Source organism: Pituophis catenifer, unplaced genomic scaffold, assembly GCF_029215685.1.
Source record: "Pituophis catenifer annectens isolate HBS135680 unplaced genomic scaffold, rPitCat1.0.hap2 SCAF_1, whole genome shotgun sequence".
NCBI lineage: Eukaryota > Metazoa > Chordata > Lepidosauria > Squamata > Colubridae > Pituophis > Pituophis catenifer.
This window is the reverse complement of record NW_027256881.1, coordinates 216,231,780-216,252,690: the sequence shown is the minus strand read 5'-3', so window position 1 is coordinate 216,252,690 and position 20,911 is coordinate 216,231,780. Positions and strand designations below refer to the sequence as shown.

General features: G+C 42.9%; 1 protein-coding gene across 1 annotated transcript in view; it reads left to right on the top strand.

Moving 5' to 3' along the window:
* The window catches only part of THSD7B (thrombospondin type 1 domain containing 7B), a 469,405-nt gene that overhangs the window by 113,564 nt on the left and 334,930 nt on the right, over positions 1 to 20,911 (top strand). Inside the window, exons 2-3 of the mRNA XM_070957022.1 lie at positions 1,409 to 2,246; positions 7,126 to 7,380. Coding sequence (XP_070813123.1) covers positions 1,409 to 2,246; positions 7,126 to 7,380 — 1,093 coding nt within the window. The remainder of the gene's footprint in view (positions 1 to 1,408; positions 2,247 to 7,125; positions 7,381 to 20,911) is intronic.

The following is a 20,911-nucleotide window of genomic DNA, read 5'->3' as shown; positions in this document are numbered from 1 at the left end:
ATCCGGAACCTAAAATGTGAGCGTACACACGGCATCCTTCCGCACATGCGCGCAGCATTGAAAAACAGGCGATTATATAGGACGTGATAACGGCAGGGCGGGTGGGCGGGGCCAGCCTTGGTCGGAACTACTGGTACTACTGGATGAAACTGAAGAAAGGGAATGCTTGAAGGATTATTTTAGAGATTTATATTGGAATGATAGTGAATGACTCCTGTAAGTCTCCCAAGAAACAAAAAAGTTGAAAAAGAAAGTCAACATTGCTGTGAAAATTATGGACATTGTTGGGACTGAAAATAAAATGAAGACTGTGTTTATTTGAGAGATGTTAAAATATGGATGTGCTTTGTTAGAGAGAAGACGTATCATTTATCTAAAGTACGTTTGAAGACTGCATATATAACTGATGACTGAAATTATTGTTCTTTCATACAAAAGGAAAGACAATAAGAATTAATGCAAAGTGATGAGGGATTACTATAGCTGGAAAGGAAAGGTATATAAGAGGTGATAGCAAATTTTGTGAAATATGATTTTTATGCTGGGCAGGTAGTATGTAGATCTTTCTGTGTTGAACAGATCTTTTATAAATATATGAGTCTGAAAAAGAAAGTTTATTATATGTGCATTGATTTAGAGAAAGATTACAATAGTGAACAGGTTTGGATTATGGTACAGTTTGAGTAATTACAGAGTTGGCTTTTGGTTGCAGAATGTGACAAGAGCTGTTAGAAGATACAGGAGTAGTATTTACAACTACTCTTAGCATGCATTGTTTCTATAGTAGGCAACCCATGCCCCCCATTGAATCATTATTTCAGAGATATTTCCTTACTTAAACAGAGAAACAAAATGACCAAGGGCAAAAAAGCAGTGGGAGCAGGAGTGACTTCTGACTTCCTGCTGGCTTCCCCATTGACTTTCAATGTGGGAAGCTGGCAGAGAACATCATTAAATCTTCCTCCCTTCCTCCTTCCCTCCCTCCCTTGAAAGTTTATAACTGGTTTGATATAAATTAGATTAATTAGCCCTCCTTCCCCCCCCCTTTTTAAACTTTGGCTTACTACTACTTATTCTTTTTTTACTCTGTGCAAAAAACATTCACCCTTAAAGGGAATTGAATGATTAGTATAAGGGGGTTGCATATAATTTCTCTTAGCCTCCAAAATAAGAAACAACTTCTCTTTTTCTGTCTTATTCACCTTATAGTTCTGAAAGTTCTGATTAGGAAAGTTGTAGGCATGATAGAAGTGAACCCAAGCTACTTCTACTATTGAACCAATTCTTAGACTGCTGGGCTCTGATCTGTAGCTTCATCGTATGTTCTACTTTTCTGTTTGTTTCATCATGAAAATAGACGTTAGCCTTAATAAAATCCTTAAGATCTCTTGTTCTTTGTCTTTTTTAGGTCACTGGGGACGATGTATTGGTGACTGTGGTTCAGGTGGTGTTCAGAGCCGAGTAGTTTGGTGTGTACACTCAGAAGGTTGGACAACCCATCATTCAAACTGTGAACAAAGTGATAGACCTGAATGCCAGAGGAGCTGCTTTAAAATATGTGATTGGCACCTTGAACTCTTTGAGTGGGAAGTTTCAGAATGGAGCATATGCGTTCTAGTCCCTTTTGCCCACGGTGAAGTCAAACCAAGGACTTCAGAGTGTGTAACTGCACAGCATGGATTACAACACAGAACTGTGCAATGCATACAAAAGTTGAATAGAACAGTGGTTTCGAAGGAGATCTGTGGATATTTTACTCCTCAGCCATCTACGGAACAAGTCTGTCTGATACCGTGCCCGCGAGATTGCGTCATATCCGAATTTTCTGCCTGGTCTGAATGTAGCAAACATTGTGGAAAAAGTATACAGCATAGAACCCGTTTTATTATTGCTCCTCCACTCTATGGTGGAAGCAAATGTCCAAATCTCACGGAGTCCAGGGTCTGTGAGGTTTCCATGTCTTGTCCTCATGAGGAAGAGGAATATTCCTACAGTCTTAAAGTCGGACCTTGGAGTAAATGCCGGTTGCCTCATCTGAAAGAGCTTAACATGGTTGGGAGAACTATTCTGGATTTCAGTTCCGATTCAATAGAGCGAAGCACTTTTAAGCTTGAAATGGTTGAAAATTTGCAACATTCTCACAAATTTAGGTCCCACTACAGTTCCAGGGCTTGGGATATAGAAATTGGTTATCAAACAAGGCAGGTGAGGTGCGCAAGAAATGATGGGAAAAATGCTATATTGAGGTAAGTTGTCCTCTTTATTCATGACAAATCTTTTCTTGAAAGGCAGTTACAAGTTACATTTCCTAATGGAAGGGCTGTTTTCTAATGGAGCAGCCTACCATGGGAAGATGGAGGACCATCTGCTGCCAATTATGCGAGCAGAGGCTGAACAGCCACCTGTCAAGATTACTGTAGCAGAGAACAGGACTACATTATCTTCACAATCTTTTTCAATGTTGCATTTCTCTGATTCTATCTGTTTTTGTGTACCAAGTCTATATTCTGCAATTTCCAGTAATATTTTATATTTACTCTTATTTAGTAATAGGGTAATCAGGATCAAATAGTTCAGAGAGATGGTACCATTTAAGTGTTTCTCCTTTTTTTTTGGGCAGAGTTTCAACCCATATTTTCTGCTAAAGGGAGCAGATAGCATTCATTGCCTATAGCAATTACAAAGGCCATTTCAGATATTTCAAATCACTCGACTGCTGATTATCAAAAGAGACACAGATGCGTGCCAGAAGTAATTCAAGTAATTCTTACCCATTTATGACTACCACAGATTCATAAGAGCAGAAGACCGGAAATATGTCCTATTAGGTTGTATAACAGCTTTTCTTATTTGGGACTCTGTGGCTTGAAGAAAAGACAACGGAGACAGAACTACATTCTGATTGAGTTCCATAGAAATCATATATGACAAAGACAAAGTGGAAATTGAGAATTTTTTCTTTCTTTCTTTAATATTTATTATCATATATATGTGTGCGTGTATGTGTGTGTTTTTGCTGGAAATTCTTAATGGTCTTTTGCTGATTAGGATTGAATCATTAGGCTTTATAATTTGTTTATTAATAAGATGAAATGGATGGATGGATGGATGGATGGATGGATGGATGGATGGATAGATAGATAGATAGATAGATAGATAGATAGATAGATAGATAGATACCAGTAGGTAGGTAGGTACCATTTTATCTATTAATTCTTTGGAGAGGAATTCTGAATTGCTGATCCATTCATTGGGACCTTGTTCCGATGTGCTTGTCTTCTTCTTCTTCTTTTTTTTATTTGATTTATATGCCGCCCTTCTCCGGAGACTCAGGGCGGCTTACAGTGCGTTAAGCAATAGCCTTCATACTTTTGTATATTTATACAAAGTCAGCTTATTGCCCCCACAAACTGGGTCCTCAATTTACCTACCTTAGAAAGGATAGAAGGCTGAGTCAACCTTGAGCCTGGCGAGATTCGATCTTACTTTAATTGCAGACAGCTGGTGTTAAATTACAGTGCTTCTGTCTGTTGAGCTATGCAGGCTCCTCCTATCCAGTCTTCATTCCACCATTGTTGCCCTGGAAGTGATAGCCATTGCTTCTTCAGGAAAAAACGTTTTTTCTTTCTCTTTTATATCATTGGGACAAATAAGATTGTTTGGAAGGGGATTCAAAATAAAAAAAGAAGCAATGTTTCTTAAAAGAGATGCAGAGGTTTGATAATTTGGACAACTTTAAAAGGCAATTCAGGGAGAATAGGACTATCAAAACCTTTTGGTTTTGAAGATTCATTCTTTCCTCCAGGCCTAGATTCCTCCAAATGCTAATTATAGTGGAACAATGGTGGAAGAATATTATGTTCCCATAGCTTGGATTGAATTACCCCAAAGGAATCTGGTTGGGCATTGAGAGCTATAAAATGTTGCAAGGGTAGTGGAAATTAATACTGGAAATTAATAGGAATGTTGAAGATTGAACTGTACCAATGTATAGAGATGAATAAATCTTGCTTAGGCTACTGCATGGAAATCGATTGTAAATTGACAGGCTAACAAAAAGAATATATATTTTGTTATGGTATTGTCTCTGCTAATCTGATAATTTAGGGTGAATCAATATTCCTGCCAATCTAATGTTGCAAATCTAGTTACAGAGAAATGACATTGATAAATATGGAAGAGTTTAGAGTTGAATTGTTTGTTCTAAGTACCCTGACCATCAACCAAAAACTTGTTTATACAACTATCAAATTCCAGTTCAAGCAGAATGTAGCTAGTAAGATTAATCTTTTTCAATACAATTTTTTGCCAAGGGAAGATAATAATTCTATCAGCACAATGTCTATTACCATATTCAAACTTAGCTTTTTATAGAATGGGAACTTTGTCATGCCTTTCTAATAGAAGTTTAACGTTTCCTTCTGTCCACTTTTTCTGGGCTAATTTTCTTATCATCCCTGTAATGTAAATATACTAAGTAAATAAATGGAAATAATAATTTGAATACAAAAATATTCCAACAGCAAGTGACAAGAAATGATAAGTAAAAAAGAATTGATAGCTCATATTAGGTTAGACAGAAAATATAATAAATGTTGCTGCTGAAATCATGGCTGGCTGTGGATCCCTCTCAATCTTCCTCGTTTCCTTTATACGACCCCTTTATCTGACCTGTAAATCCCAGATCTCATCAGATGAAAATAAGGAAGGGGATAGAAGGAGTTTATTAAAGTTGCTGAAATATTTGCAGGATCAGTGAAATAGAAATGTATTTGTTAGTGTATTTGTGACCTTTTGTTTATTACATTGTATATATATCTTCTTTTTTGGGGTGTGATTTAGACAAAGAAGCATGTTGTTTTAAGGTTCCGTTAAGTGCAAATTGTTCCTGTAATTCCTGTGGTTTTTGTCTTACATAGCATTAAAGATATAGCCACCTTCCAATCTTGCCTGAATTATTCTGCAGTATTGTAATTGCACAGGAGTCTCTGTACTTAAATTTCTGTATAGACTAGATTAATTTGCCATATGACTCATGGCTGGAGAAAGACATAAGCACATGTGTTAAAACCAAATCATTTTTAAACAGTGCTTTTGGCAGCATTATTGCTCGTTACTCGGGTAAATATATATTTCAAGAGAAAAAGACCCCTGACAAACGCTTCCATCCATTCATTTCATGCATTCATGAACTCATTTTGGTACAGATTTGAATTCTTTCCTCTTCTAGACCAGGTTTTGCATAGGTTATACAGATTCTTCTTTCCTATGATATATTAAATTTTAATATAAAATTTATGATAATGTTGCTGAATCAGTTTAGGCATCTAGATACCTGATTGGATAAGGGCAGTCAGATTATTCATTTAATAATCTCCCTTGACCACTCCATCCTTATATTTTGAAAAGGTTCAACATCAGTAGAAGTCCCTGGCCCAGGGATCAACTCAATATAATATGCTATCATGTAGGAGTGATAGATGAGTCTGTGAATGGGTCCCTGCTCACTTAGCCTAAAACACCAATAATATAGCACTATAATTTCAATTGTTCTGTGGTGCGCACTTGCCTGTCCATGATCCTGAATGCTAATAAGAAGGTTGGTAGAAGAGAGATATTTTCTTTTCTGTAATATATGTTTGGATGTATCATTTTACTATTTTCATTCTGCTTTTTGGAGTGATGGACATTATTTGCTATCAAAAGTAATTTCTCCATTGAGGGTCCTGAAAGACATATTCCAAACCTCATTTCCAATAGGTGAAGATGCTTGTTCAAGGCCACACAAGTACCAATCCCTGCTTCCTTCTTTTGTCTGAAATGAAGTTATTGGGCCTTGAAGCAAAAGAATGGAAGAAAGTAGCAATGATGACACTCTGAGCAATAAGAAAAAACAAAGACTACCTTATCTGTTTGTTGTGTTGCTATTTGCAGGGATATGAATAGGAACAATTGCTTTGCTGAATACCCCTGCGGCAATGCCCATCTCCAATAGTAATAATAATAATATCCTTCAAGCTGACAACATCAAGCATGTTGAAGTCAAGAAGAAGGTTAGAAGTGAATACATCCAGAGAGTGAAGAAGATATTAAAGTCCAAACTCAGTGGAAAATTTCAGTCATTACATACAGTGCTGAAATAGTATACTGGACTCAAGCAAAATTAAAAGCCTTGGGTAGGAAGACCAGAAAAATAATGACAATGTATATCATTCATCCATGCAGCAATGTTGACAGACTCTACTTACCAAGGAAAATGGCTGGGCATGGAATGTTGCAACTAGATCGGATGGATAAAGAGGAAAAAAGGGCATTGGAAGAATATCTGAAGGATAATGAAGAAGATATACTGAAGATATAGGCTTGATGAGTACTGAAAAGACCAAACTGGCCTGTAAGAATTACCAAATGAAGAAGTTGACAAGGGGATAAATAGGCCAAATCCAACCTAAACATCTGGCTGGCTTTGCAATGAACCATGATGATGATAATAATAATAATAATTTCAAACAAACTATCTGAAAGATCTATTTTTACATTTTTATGTAGCAAATATCACTTATATTAATTTCCAGTTTACAAAGCAGAAATGAGCCTTTAGCAGCTTTGCAATTTTATGCTACATTTAGTGTAATTAACCTCACATTATATGTGATTAAATGTTGTGATTCTGTTACAAAATTGTGGCATCATGAGACATTTATACAGAGAGGGGCTATTGAGCTTGTCTCTCATTTCAAGAAATTTATACCCCAGTCTTAATTATTTGAAGAAAAAACTTATTAGAGGAAGTCTCTGAATGGCATTTACATGGTCTACATACTTCAACTTTCCAAAAAGTAGCCTTAAATCAATGAGATAGTAATATTGGAATCCTTTCAATGTTGCCTTGCTCTTATATTAATCCTTTAATTGAACCACATGTACATTCTTACTTCTTTAATGTCTCTTTGGTTTCCTTAATCTCTTCTACTACTTGGCAAGAGATAATAAATTAGGGATTGATAAAATGTAACTGGGGGAATCTAATTATTATGGAGTGGTTGTAGTATTTTGGGTTTTTTTTTTGCTCTTGAGTGATAACTCTTCAGGATTTGTTTCTAACAAAATGCTTTCTTATCACAGCCTTTGTATGCAAGAAGCCATCCCTTTGACCTTTCGCTCCTGCATTATGCCTAAAGACTGTGAAACATCAGGCTGGTCTTCCTGGAGCTCCTGTTCAAAGACTTGTTACTCAGGGGATTTCTCACCAGGATTCCGCAGCAGAAGAAGGATTATAAAGCACGAAGCTCTTGGAGCTGGGAGGGAATGTCCTGAAACCGAAGAAAGAGAAGCCTGCAATACTGATGGTGGAGGAAAACACCTTCAGCCTTGCCCAAGGTATCCCATACCGTTACATTTCTCATTTCACCAAAGTTGATCTTCAGGTGCCTCTAGTTCAGGGGTGTTATTCAGCAGGTTCTGACAGGTTCTGGAGAACCGGTAGTGGAAATTTTGAGTAGTTTGGAGAACCGGCAAATACCACCTCTGGCTGGCCCATGAGTGGGATGGGAATGGAGATTTTGCAATATCCTTCCCCCAGGAGTGGGGAGGGAATGGGAATTTTGCAGTAACCTTCCCCTGGAGTGGGGTGGGAATGGAGATTTTGCAGTATCCTTCCCCTGCCATGCCCACCAAGCCACGCCCACCAAGTCACGTCCACAGAACCGGTAGTAAAAAAAATTGAATCCTACAACTGCTCTAGTGGCTTTAGGGTCAGTCCTATGGTTGACATCTTTTGATTGAATGAAGAACAAATGACACAGATACCTGAATCCTTGTCCTCCATGCATCTCGGGATGTTTTTTATTTATTTTTTTAGTATAGAAAATAAGATGACTTTCAAAGAGAAGTGCAGGAACATTTGTTTTAAAGTCTAGAATAGCTAGATTGCATTCAGGAAGTAGCTCAGACAAAGTAATTCTACCGGTAGTCCTTGACTTACAATCATTTGTTTAGTGATCATTTGAAGTTACAACAGCATTGAAAAAAATGACTTATGACCGTTTTCCACACTTAACGATTGTTGCAGCATCCCCATGGTCACATGATCACAATTTGGATGCTTGGCAGCTGGTTCATATTTATGACAGTTGCAGTGTCCCAGGGTCAAGTGACTACCTTTTGTGACCTTTCGACAAACAAACTCAATGGGGAAGCCAGATTCACTTAGCAACTATATTACTAACATTACAACTGCAGTGGTTCACTTAAGAATTGTGGCAAGAAAGGTCATAAAATGGTGCAAAACGTAAGTGTCTTGCTTAGCAATGGAAATGTGGGGCTCAATTGTGGTTGAGGACTACCTGAATAAGAAGGATGAGATAAAGCACAATCAGATTTGAAAAATTCTATTAGAATAGCCAGTCTGCAGCCTTGCTGCAGAGTAGAATTGCAGGTCTGATCCATGCAGTGGGAATGGCATTCCGTATCAGAACATATCCAAGCAGAAAAATATTATAGGTATCTTTGCGTCAGCATTCTCTGGGGCATTGCCTAAGTTTGGTAAAGAGTGAAATGAGAACAAAGAAATGAGTAAGAGGATATCTGGCTTTGGAAATGAAGTTCAGCTTGTCGTTTGATGGTTTGCGCTTCCTTTGAAAGAGCAGCCTGGGGAGATTGTCTTTGTGTGTGTGCTCTTTGGTTTTCAGCTATTGCTAGCTTCCCTGATGACAATTCTAGAGAGGAGTGCAGTTGCACTGTTACTGCTAGAACATGGCTGGTCATGAGTCAAATGGATTTGCAGCATTCTGGGTGCCTTGAGCACATTCCAACTTGGACTATGCAAAACTATGCTCTACGTGAAAAGTATGCCAAAATTGACCCAAGTGGTAGTTACTAACTGATATAAAGATCCTGGTTCCCAGGATACAGAGACTGAAAAATCTGCGCGATTGCTTTCCAAGCACACTTTAAAGTATTGTCATGAATTGTTAAATTCTCAATGTTTTACGCATTGACTCTCTGAGCCATTTGCCTAACCTGTTAAGAATCTGCTGCTAAGGCATGTAGGAAACACCCTCAGAAGTTGTTTTCCCATCACAAAAAAATTTGAACTGTCAAATTGCAGGCAACCAGCAGTCAGCAGAAGTAGCCTTCAGCACTACACTCTAACCACTGCACCACCATGGCTCATAATGTCACATTTTTACACAATCTGTCTTCCTGGTCATTGTCCTTAAAAAGAGAAAGTAAGTTTAATATTAGAACTTAACAAAATATGAAAGAAACATATATGTAGAAGGTTAGTACATAATGTTTAGGCATAGAACTAGATGTGTAACATAACTATCAGGCATATAATTATCTAAAAGCGATGAGGTTTTAAATTTATTAAAGTTTATCCCTGCCTGTGGCTTCTGACCTCAACTTTTATTGAATTACTGAATTCTTGTTGACTTGATCTTCTACTTTTGGTAAGTTAGAAATCAGAAGTAGATAAAGTATGTGTGTGTGTGTGTGTGTGTGTGTGTGCGTGCACACACACACACACACTCACGCACACACACACACACACAAATATATATATATATATATATATATATATATATATATATATATATATATATATATATATATATATGTTTTCTGAGGTTTTCGCAGGTGTTTGTATGTAGGTCTTTGGTTATTCGGGTTTTCTCCCGCGTAAAATTGGAAGTGTCTTGGCGACGTTTCGATGAAGTCTCATTCTTCATCTTTAGGCTGGTGTTTTCGGCTTCGTGCTTCTAGGAGCAATGTGAGATCGCAGCTTTCTCCATTGTGGGTGGAGACAGCAGCCAGGATGGGGTGTGGTCATCTGGTCATCTGTTAGGCCGATAGACTGAGCCCATCAAATTTGCTAAGTCCCGCCCTTGTTACCGGGCAAACCCAGCTTTTGGCTCAGTCTGTCAGCCTAGACAGGCATGTGGGACTGATCCTCTTGATCATTTTCTCCTTTCCTGGCTGTTTCTCAGCTTTTCCTACAACTTTTCTGGTTTGACTTGGACTGTTTAATTGGATCTCCTTTGGATTTTGATTTCAACTTCTCAGTAAGCAGATTCCCCAGTAACTGGCTTTGCTGGTTACTTGGGGGGGGGAGTTCCTCCGCGCCCCTTCCCTTGAGTTTGGGGAATCCCTGGGAGCATTGTGGAGTGATCGCGCTCCCTTTATCACACAGCTGGCCGTTTCGGGTCTTGGGGGCAATTCGAGCATCTGTGGAGCTTCGCGCCCCCTTTTCAAACCTCCCGGCGGCCATTTTGGATTTTAAACTGCTCCGCTTTTTTTCCTTTCACCATTTGCCTTATTGACAGCGTTTTTAGCTGTCCTGTGGAGTTTTAACGCTCCCGAAGGCATCGAGGGAGGCTTGAAGCCTTTCCCTTTGACCACTGTTGCCCTTAGTGGCCGAATCTGCCCCCAGGCTTTCTTTCGATGGCGCAAATCAGCTGGTGGAGCCCATCGGCTTTAGGCGCCTTTCTCCTCGGTGCCGCTTGAGCGGCTGAGGATATTTTTGGCGCGAACTTTTGTTTAGGAGCCTGGCGGAGCTGCGCGCCATTCCCTGCTGTCATAGGGAATTTTACTGTCGTTTGCTGACCTGCCTGGCCTTAATTGGGAATCGTTGCTGGTGGAGCTTTGCACCCCCTCCCTCTCACATTTTGTTGGTGGACTGTGTGTGCCTGGGCTAAGGGAACACCTTTGAGTGGGGTCTCGCGCCCCCCTCCCTGTTCCTCAGCATTGCGAGCCATTAATAGTTCATCTCTGCCTTTTCTGGCCAGTATTCTTGGAGTTTCTACGCTCCAAGGGGTTATATTTGGGGCTAATCCATTACTGATTGCTGCCCACTACCTTTGGCCTGTGCTCCTGGTGCCTAATCTTTAACAACTATCTGACAGTCCTCCTCACTGTCATCATGTCTAAAGCCTCCCATAAGCCTAAACATTGCCACAAGGCGAGGAGTTCTGATTCTCACCATCATCATGGGGTTTCTCCTGCTACTAAAGAGGTCCCCTCTGGATCTCCTTCCAGACCAGACCCTTCTGGCTCATCTCAGCTGCTCAGCAAGGCACCTTCCCAATTTCTGCCTTCTCGTGCAGAAGCTCGCAGGGACAGGGTCCTAAAGAAGATTTGCGCCAAGGCCAGTGGCGCTCAGTCAGTAGCCAAGGCGGCCCCGTCAGTCTTGACTCGCCCTCCTACGGGATCAGATTCTGCTGCACAAGGGGATCATCTTTCCCTTCAGGACTGTCCTGCGGTCATTGAAACTACTGATCTATGGGGCTCATCTGCGCCTTCGGCCTCTGTTCCTCCTCCAGAATCATTCCCAGCTCAACCAGCTGAGGAGGCTGTTCCTGCCGGGATACAACATCATTCTTTCCCGTCTACAGAACAGATACAGCAGATGATTGCTGCAGCGGTTCAACAGTCATTGGCTTCGCACTTCCAGTCCACGAGTAGAGCGGCCTCAGTGCGTTCAGTTGTTTCTCCTTCTCGAGAGGATAGGTATCAGGAAGATGTTTTGTCCATTGATGCTCCTGACTCACCTGTGTCTTCTATGGCCAGCAGATCCCCTTCACATGCGGCTGTTGACCCCCATGACCTGGAACTCTCAGAGGATGATGATCTGCCTTCTGAACAGCCCGCCTTTACGGGTCTTTTTCCCCAGGCCTTGTTCAAATCCCTACTACATAAGGCCATTGCTACGGCCCAGCTTAGCTCCCCTTCACCACTGCCAGTTTCTGATTCTGCACCTAAGGGAACTTTAAACCCTCTCTTCGCCGAACCAGCTAGGACTGTGGATACCATTTCTACTCCTCCTTTGTTTCTCGATGTTATCAAGAAACAGTAGTCTTCACCGGGTTCGGCCCCGACGCCTACGGCAGCGGATCAACGAAACTTCAGTATTGCTCCGGACCTAGATTCTCTCCTTCAGGTCCCGTCGGTGGACGCTCCCATGGCGGCCCTCTTACCTCACTCAGCGGTTCCGGGTGATCCTGAGGAGGGCCTTCGTCCGGAGGAGCGCCGGGCTGAACACGTACTTCAATGAGCTCATCAGAGTGCTTCATGGGCCATCCAAGCAGCTTCTACTGCCTCCTTTTTTAATTGAACAACTCTTTTATGGCTTCAACATTTGCAAGAGTTGTTGACTATGGAGGATGTTCGAATACGATAGGATTTAAACAAAATTATTGCCGCCACACAGTTTTCGGCGGACGCTACCCTGAACGCCGCTCACTTTGCGGCCAAGTCTCTAGCGTCTTCGGTTACCACATGCTGTTTAGTTTGGTTACGCCACTGGCAGGCCAACGCCAGACATAAATGGCGCCTGGCATCTGTTCCTTTCGCTGGCCCCAAACTGTTCGGGGACTCTCTGGATCCTTTCCTCTCCGAGACAAAGGACAAAAAGAAATTCCTCCCAGTCGTTTTTCGCAGGGGGGATTCCAGGTTCCGCCCGTACACACGTCGCCCCCAATCTCGTCCGTATGATGGATCTTCCTTCTCCCCTTCCCTTCCTAGGTCACAGGGGAATTTCCAGCCTAGACAACGGGGCAGACCTTCCACAGGTAGGACCTTTGCGCCCAAACGGCCCTTTCGAGGGGGAGGAGGTCATTTCTCCGGTCACCGTCGCTAAGTGCATCCCGGACCCTCCCATAGGGGGCAGATTGGCCCTTTTCGTCTCCGCTTGGGAGGGTTCCACATCGGATAAATGGGTTCTGGCCACCTTAAGATCTGGGTTGGCCATTGAATTTCTCTCCCCTCCTCCGAGGTCTTTTGTGTGCTGTCCGCTTTCTAATGATATCCAGAAACGATCCCTTATGGATTCGGCAGTTCAGCACCTCCTTTCAATCAGGGCTATTCAACCAGTGCCCTTGATTGAGAGGGGCATGGGATTTTACTCCCGTGTCTTCCTTGTTCCCAAGTCCTCGGGTGGGTGGAGACCCGTTCTGGACCTTAAGCGACTCAACCGGTATGTCCTATACCGGAAATTTAAGATGCACTCACTTAAATCTATCTTGGACGGTGTCAGGAGGGGCGATCTCCTCTCTTCTATAGACCTCACTGAGGCCTACCTCCACATCCCCATCCTCCCTTCCCATAGGGAGTTTCTTAGGTTCTGTTATGGGGGGGTGCCATTTTCAGTATCGGGCCATGCCCTTTGGCCTTTCCTCTGCTCCTCGTACCTTCACCAAGGTACTGGCTGCCCTGGCAGCTTCCCTTAGGGCTAAGTCTATTTGTCTACAATGTTATTTAGACGATATTCTAATTTTGTCTCCTACTCCTCAACAAGCTGCCTCTGACCTGCAAGTTACTCTCCAGGCCCTTGCTTCTCACGGGTTCTCAGTTAACTTGGAAAAGAGCCAGTTAGTTCCTTCTACTAATTTGGTTCATTTAGGGGCCCTGATAGATTCCGTGGCAGGGAGAGTTTTCCTCTCGAGCGAGAGACAAGAGAGTTTGAGATCCCTTGTCTCCAAAGTTGAACGGGCTTCATCGACTTCTCCCCTGATCCTGTCCCAGCTCCTGGGCAAGATTATTTCCGCCATTTCAATAGTTCCTTGGGCTCAGTTACACTTGAGGGAACTTCAGTGGTTCCTGTTACCTCTCCAGAAAACGGGTAGGGGTACCTCTCCTGTGAAGGTTTCTGTCCCTAGAAAGGTGATTAGGTCCTTAAGGTGGTGGCGGTCTACAGCACTTTCCCGAGGTTGTTTTTTCTTTGATCCACAGAGAGTGGTTGTGACAACGGACGCCAGTCTCCAGGGCTGGGGTGCACATTGTCGGGGTCACCTGGCTCAGGGCGTCTGGACCTCCATCGACTCCCGTCGTTCCATCAACTGGTTGGAACTGCGAGCGATCTACCTGGCACTTCGGACTTTTCATCATCTCGTGTCCAACTCCCACGTCCTGGTCCTCATGGACAATATCACATTGGAAGCCCATGTCAACCGTCAGGGGGGCACGCGTTCTCTCTCTCTAATGTCAGAGGTGTTGCGGTTGGGGCTCTGGTTGGAGATCCATCTGGTGTCGTTGCGGGCGGAACACATCTCCGGTGTCACGAATCTGCAAGCCGACTGGCTCAGCCGTCAGCGGCTGGATCATGCGGAGTGGCGTCTCAACCCTCGTCTCTTCCACCAAATCAGGACGCGTTTCGGGATGCCGGTGCTCGACCTTTTTGCCACGTCGGACAATGCTCAGATGCCGCGGTTCATCTCATGGTTCCCGTCGGCTCAGGCAGAGGCCGTCGATGCTCTTCGCTCCCCGTGGCCCCCAGGGCTCCTATATGCGTTTCCTCCGGTTTCTCTGCTCCCTCGGGTAATTCGCAAGTTGTTGATGGAACAGGCGGAGATCATTCTGGTGGCTCCGCATTGGCCACGCAGACCTTGGTTTGCGGACCTAGTGTCGTTGTCGATAACCCAACCTTGGCAGTTACCTAAGCCGCAGGACGCTTTAACCCAAGGGACCTTGACACATCCAGACCTACAGTGGCTCCGTCTGACCGCCTGGTGATTGAGCGGCATGCGCTTGGGGAGGTCAGCATCCCTGCAGACGTGATTTCCATTATTCAGGCGTCGAGAAGGCCGTCAACGGACCGGATTTATTCGGCTACTTGGAAGTCTTTCTGTGCCTGGTGTGATCGGGCTGGGGTTCCTCCCCTTCAGGCCTCGATCGTTAATATTCTTGTTTTCTTATGGGAAGGTCTTCGCAAAGGACTGTCCCCCAACACATTGCGGAGACAGGTGGCGGCGATTTCATCGGTCCTTACCTTTGGATCCTTATCCTCTTTGTCACAACACCCTTTAATTCGCCAATTCCTACGAGGAGCTACAAACCTTTGCCCTCCCGTGTTGCATAGGTATCCAACTTGGGACCTTTCTATTGTTCTAAATTCCCTTACGTCAGCTCCATACGAGCCTTTGCGCACGACTAGCCTTCGCCTCTTGACGTGCAAAGTCGCCTTTTTGGTTGCAATCACCTCGGCCCGACGCATTTCCGAATTGGCCGCCCTTTCAATCCGGGAGGACCTCTGTGTGTTCCATGTCGACCGTGTGGTTCTACGCCTGGACCCAACCTTTGTACCTAAAGTTAATACCACTTTCCATCGCATGCAGGAACTTATACTGCCCAACTTTTGTCCTCGCCCGACCCAGAGACTCGAATGACGGTGGCATTCTTTGGATGTCCGACGTGCCCTATGGATCTATATTAAACGGATGGCGGATCTCCGTAAAACGGAATCCCTCTTTATCTCTTTCCTACCGGTATCCTTGGGTTCCAAGGTGTCTTCATCGACTATTGGCCGTTGGATCCATCAGACTATATCCAAGGCTTATGAATTACGGTCTCTCCCGAAACCTCCTCGACTGACGGTGCATTCTACCCGCAGCGCTGCGACATCGGCATCCTGGGCTACTCAGGCCTCATTGCTCAAAATATGCAGAGTGGCTACATGGTCATCGCCTTCTCCATTCATTCAACACTATAAGTTGGACAAATTTGCTTCAGCAGATGCCGCCTTTGGTCAGCGGGTTGTCTCCGGGGAGGGTACTTCGGACCAGACTGGTCCCACCCGACTGTAGGGACGTGGATCTTTGGTATGTCCCATCCTGGCTGCTGTCTCCACCCACAATGGAGAAGGGGCGTTGGTCCTACCTGAGACGCACCTTCTCATTGGGTGGAGACAGCAGCCAGACCCTCCCTCTCTTTCGCCAGTCTGGCCCTTTGGTTTCTCATCTGCCTCTCTTCTTTGCTTTGTTATTGGTGTCCTCGCCAAAAGCTGGGTTTGCTCGGTAACAAGGGCGGGACTTAGCAAATTTGATGGGCTCAGTCTATCGGCCTAACAGATGACCAGATGACCACACCCCATCCTGGCTGCTGTCTCCACCCAACGAGAAGGTGCGTCTCAGGTAGGACCAACGCCCCGTTTCTTCCTTTTAACTGCCAGTGGGGGTGTGAACTGATTGGGTGGAGGTGTGTTCTGATTGGGTGGGGGTTTGGCTGTGCTCTGATTGGATGGGGGGTTGGCTGTGCTCTGATTGGATGGGGGTATCTTCTGTTTAGGTGGGGGCTTGGTTGTGCTTGGGTTAGTCTGAGTTGCAGGGGGATTGAGCAGCTCACCAGCTCAAATCAGTTCACACCCCCACTGGCAGTTAAAAGGAAGAAACAGCTGCGATCACACATTGCTCCTAGAAGCATGAAGCCGAAAACACCAGCCTGAAGATGACGAATGAGACTTTGTTGAAACGTCGCCAAGACACTTCCAATTTTACACGGGAGAAAACCCGAATAACCGAAGACCTACAGATAGATAGATAGATAGATAGATAGATAGATAGATAGATAGATAGATAGATTGATTATGGGTTAGAGGGCTGTGTGCCAAAAGAAGGAGTCAGGCTACTAGATCAAAGCTACTGTTAGATGAAAATACTATCCTTGAAGTGAGAGCATGCCGAGGATATTTTTTAAGTTGCTAATTTTTGCGAATTCAGAATTCTGCTACACTGTGCTCAACCTTAGCTGAAAACCAGAATGTTCATCTCTTTAAAAGCAGTAAAATAAAAGCTATTGAATAGGAGTATGCAGGCATCCAGACTTGAAGAGGAAAACGTCTCTCAGCATACATGGGACACTGATTTCACACTTATCAGCAGTTCTGTGTGATGCCAAGAAACCGTGGAAGTGCCAGTAGGTACATTGTGAGAATAAAACAAGAGGAAAATAACCCAAGTGTTTCTGAGAGTCTTTTTGTAAAACTATAGAGAGAATAAAAGCAAATGTCACTGTAATTTTCCTTTCTTTGGGTAAAATACCCTCTTTGTATAGACTTACAATGTTTGATTTTCAGTAAATAAGAGTTAGGGAGGCTGATAGGCTATTCTCTTTCTCTTTCTCTTTCTCTCTTACACACACACACACACACACACACACACACACACACACACGCACACATACACACACACACACACACACTTCACTTACTCTCTTCATGATACATGTACATAGACAATTCCAGGCACATTTGGATAAAATTGGAATTTCCTGGGAAAAGACAAAATGCAAATAAGTATCAAATTCAAGCCAATTCATAATAATAATTGATGTACTTACCATGGAAGAAAACAAGCTCCAAAATAAGATGTGAATATTTATAGTACGTTCCCAAGCCAACTTTTTACTATCTTTCAAAATCTACATATTACCCTACTGGTCTAGTACCATGTAGCTAAAGGGAGCATTTAGCAAACTAACCAAAAGAATTCATTCCAACCAATATGAAGTCTTGTTTGTTAGTCCAATATGATACTCCAATCCACAATGGCATAAATGGAATATTTAGTTGGAAGTGGTTTATATGCTGCTCCAATTGAAAGTGGCTTTCAGTGGCTTACCATACCGTCTTTATATAAATCAGGTTGAAGACTGATTTATAAATCTAAAAGAAATCACAGAGTTCAAGGCAATGCACAGTGATGAGCTGGGGGAAAATGTTTTAGAACTGTAGTCTTTTCTGTAGGCAAATCTTTTAGGACACATGGTTTCATTGAAGAGCTTTGCTATGAGCCTTGTCCAGTTCTTTGTTCTTGCAAGCTTCTATGTCTACCTATTTACTGCTGTTTATTATTCTTCCTATGGATAGTGGAACTCTTTTCAAATTCATCCGGTGAGGAAGAAAAAACATAGAATATGGAATCATAAGTCTGGAAATGACCTCCTAGTCCAGCCCCCTGCTGAAGACAGGAGCCTTATACCGTCCTAGTCAAAAGAAATGTCCATAGTTTTATAATGAAGATAGAAAAAAACCTTACAGCAAAGATAGAAAAAGAAAAAGAACAAGTATAACTTTTCACCAGTCTAGCAGCCCAGGATGAATGAAATGGCCACCAAGGAAGCAGGTAACTAGGGTTTAGTTCTGCCACAATGCAGAGTGGCCAATTGGAGCTGTGACATGTTTAATGAAATAAAACACATCAAATGAAAGACAGAACCATTTGAGATGGCACACTAGCAGGGGTGAAATCCAGCAGGTTCTAACAGGTTCTGAAGAACCGGTAGTGGAAATTTTGAGCAGTTTGGAGAACCGGCAAATACCACCTCTGACTGGACCCAGAATGGGGTGGGAATGGAGATTTTGTAATATCCTTCCCCCAGGAGGGGAGGGAATGGAGATTTTGCAGTATCCTTCTTCTGTAGTGGGTGGGAATGGAGATTTTGCAATATCCTTCCCCTGCCATGCCCACAGAACCGGTAGGGAAAAATTTTGGATTTCACCCCTGCATGCTAGGAATAGGACAAGTTTGAAACAAAAGTGTGAGATGGTCTAAATCCTTTCGATGTACACTTTTCTCTGTCATTTAAAAAAAACCTCTATAGGTTTTCTTAGTTTAAATAATACCTTAAACTTTGGTTACTAATATTTACTGGGGTATTTTCCCCTCATGTTTTTTCTTTCCTCTTGTTGGTTTCTTTCAATTTAGGAAATCCTGAGATATTCAGACCTATTCCTGAGGGAATGTGGATGAAGTAAATTCCTCCCTCGCTGCAGGGAGACGGAACCGACCAGGTGGTTCTGTCCCAGGCGCCTGATGGACCCTGATAGGTTCCTGACGGAGCTTGGGCCATTTCCTGAGACTCTGGCACACGACTCGACTGAAGACCTGGTGGCCGCATGGGATAGGGCGGCCACCGGGGCTTTAGACCGCGTCGTGCCTTTGTGGCCTCTGACCTGATGTTGATCTCAATTGGCTCCTTGGTTCTCCGAGGAGCTGAGAGAGATGAAACATCGGAAAAGATGCCTAGAGAATGTCTGGAGGACTAGTCAATCTGATTCCGACCTAACACTGGTGAGGTCTTATATCAAGACCTACCTAGTGGCGATAAAAGTGGCAAAATCTAACTATTTTTCCACTCTTATTGCATCTGCAGAGAACCGCCCAGCCGCTCTGTTTAGGGTGACCCGTTCCCTTCTTCGGGGGGGGGAGCGTGGGAAGACCCCTTGCAGGGTCGAGCTGAGGAGTTTGTGCAGTTCCTGCATGATAAAGTCGCTCAGATTTGGGAAGGCTTGGACTCCGACTGGGTGAGTCCAGGGGGGGAGATGGGGGTAGGTCTTGAGAACATTATCTGGGAAGAGTTTGACCTTGTAGCTCCTGAGGACATGGACAGGATTCTGGGTAGGCTTAGTGCTGCCACATGTTTATTGGACCCGTGTCCCTCCTGGTTGGTACTGGCCTCCCGGGAGGTTACACAAGGCTGGCTCCAGGGGATTATAAATGCTTCTCTGAGTGAGGGGACCTTTCCTGCCGCCTTGAAGGAGGCGGTGGTGAGGCCCCTCCTCAAGAAGCTTTCCCTGGACCCAGCTGTATTAGCAAATTACCGTCCGGTCTCCAACCTTCGCTTTGTGGCGATGGTTGTTGAGAGTGTGGTGGCACGACAGCTCTCCCAGTACCTGGATGAAGCTGTCTATCTGGACCCTTACCAGTCGGGCTTCAGACAGGGGTACAGCACGGAAACGGCATTGGTCGTGTTGCAATATTTTCAGGATCAGACTCAATAAATTTAGCAAGAGTTAAAGGTTTAAATATATCTCCTTTTATTTACATTAGGCATTCTATATTCACTGAATATTCACAGATAGAAGCAAGGAAGTGGGTGCATACAGCTCCTTATATATACAATGGGTGGAGCTAGATATGGGAGTGGTGAATTATGAATACATTAAGAAGTGAAGAATAAGTTAACCCCTGATACCCCGTTCATATACTATTTACACATTAGAGAATAAGGCATTTACATCTGACAAATCCCCCTCTAAATGCCGATTCGTTATGCAACACCAATTACATTCAGATTCAGGACAGTACAAAACATACAACTTAGAAGTTAAGTATTTATGCTGCTTAGAAGGTAAAGGTTTTGTCAATATGTCAGCTAATTGTTCTGAAGTTTCACAATGCACTGCTTTAATAAATCCATCCTGAGATAATTGTCTCACATGTTTAAATTTTATATCTATGTGTCTGGACCTTTGTCCAATGGCGTCAGATCTAGATATTTCAATAGCTGCCTTATTGTCTTCATGCATAACAAAAGGCAAAGCAGGTTTTTTCCAAACATCTGAAATCAAATCATTAAACCATACAAGGTTATTTGCAGCTTTAGATAAACAAACATATTCTGCTTCTGTCGTTGAAGTGGCCACTAATTCTTGTTTACCAGTGTACCAGTAAACTGGACAGTCATTTAAGAGGAATATATAACCAGATGTGCTTTTTCTACATGAGGTGTCTCCAGCCCAGTCCGCATCTGCGTAACATGTAAGCTTTGGTTCTTTATTATCGTTAGGTTCCAACATTAAACAAAAGTCTAGTGTATTTTTCAGATATCTTAATATTCTTTTAACAGCTTCCCAGTGGTACATTGTTGGCTTGCTGACATGTCTGGATAATAAATTGAGGGGTAAAGCGATATCTGGTCTTGTCCAATTAGATATATAAAGAAGTGAACCTATGACTGATCTATAAAATGTGTTATCTTTAAATTCAGGGGATGATTCATCAGCATTTCTTAGAAAATCAGTCTGCATAGGAGTATCACAAGGTTTGGCATCACTTAGATTGCATTTGTTTAAGAGCTCTATGATCTTATCTCTCTGAGTAAGTTTGAATCCTCTTTTAGTCTTATTAATTTGAACACCAAGATATTTGTTTACTTTGCCTAAAGATTTCAATGAGAAATGTTCACTTAGCTTAGTCACAAAAGTTTCTCTTCTCTCTTTATGTTTTCCTATGTATAAAATGTCATCCACATAGATCAATACAAATTCTATGTAATCATCACCCTTTTTGACAAAGAAACAGTTATCAGCAGTGGTGGCATTGAAGTCCATGGTTTTAAGTACTTTTACTAAACA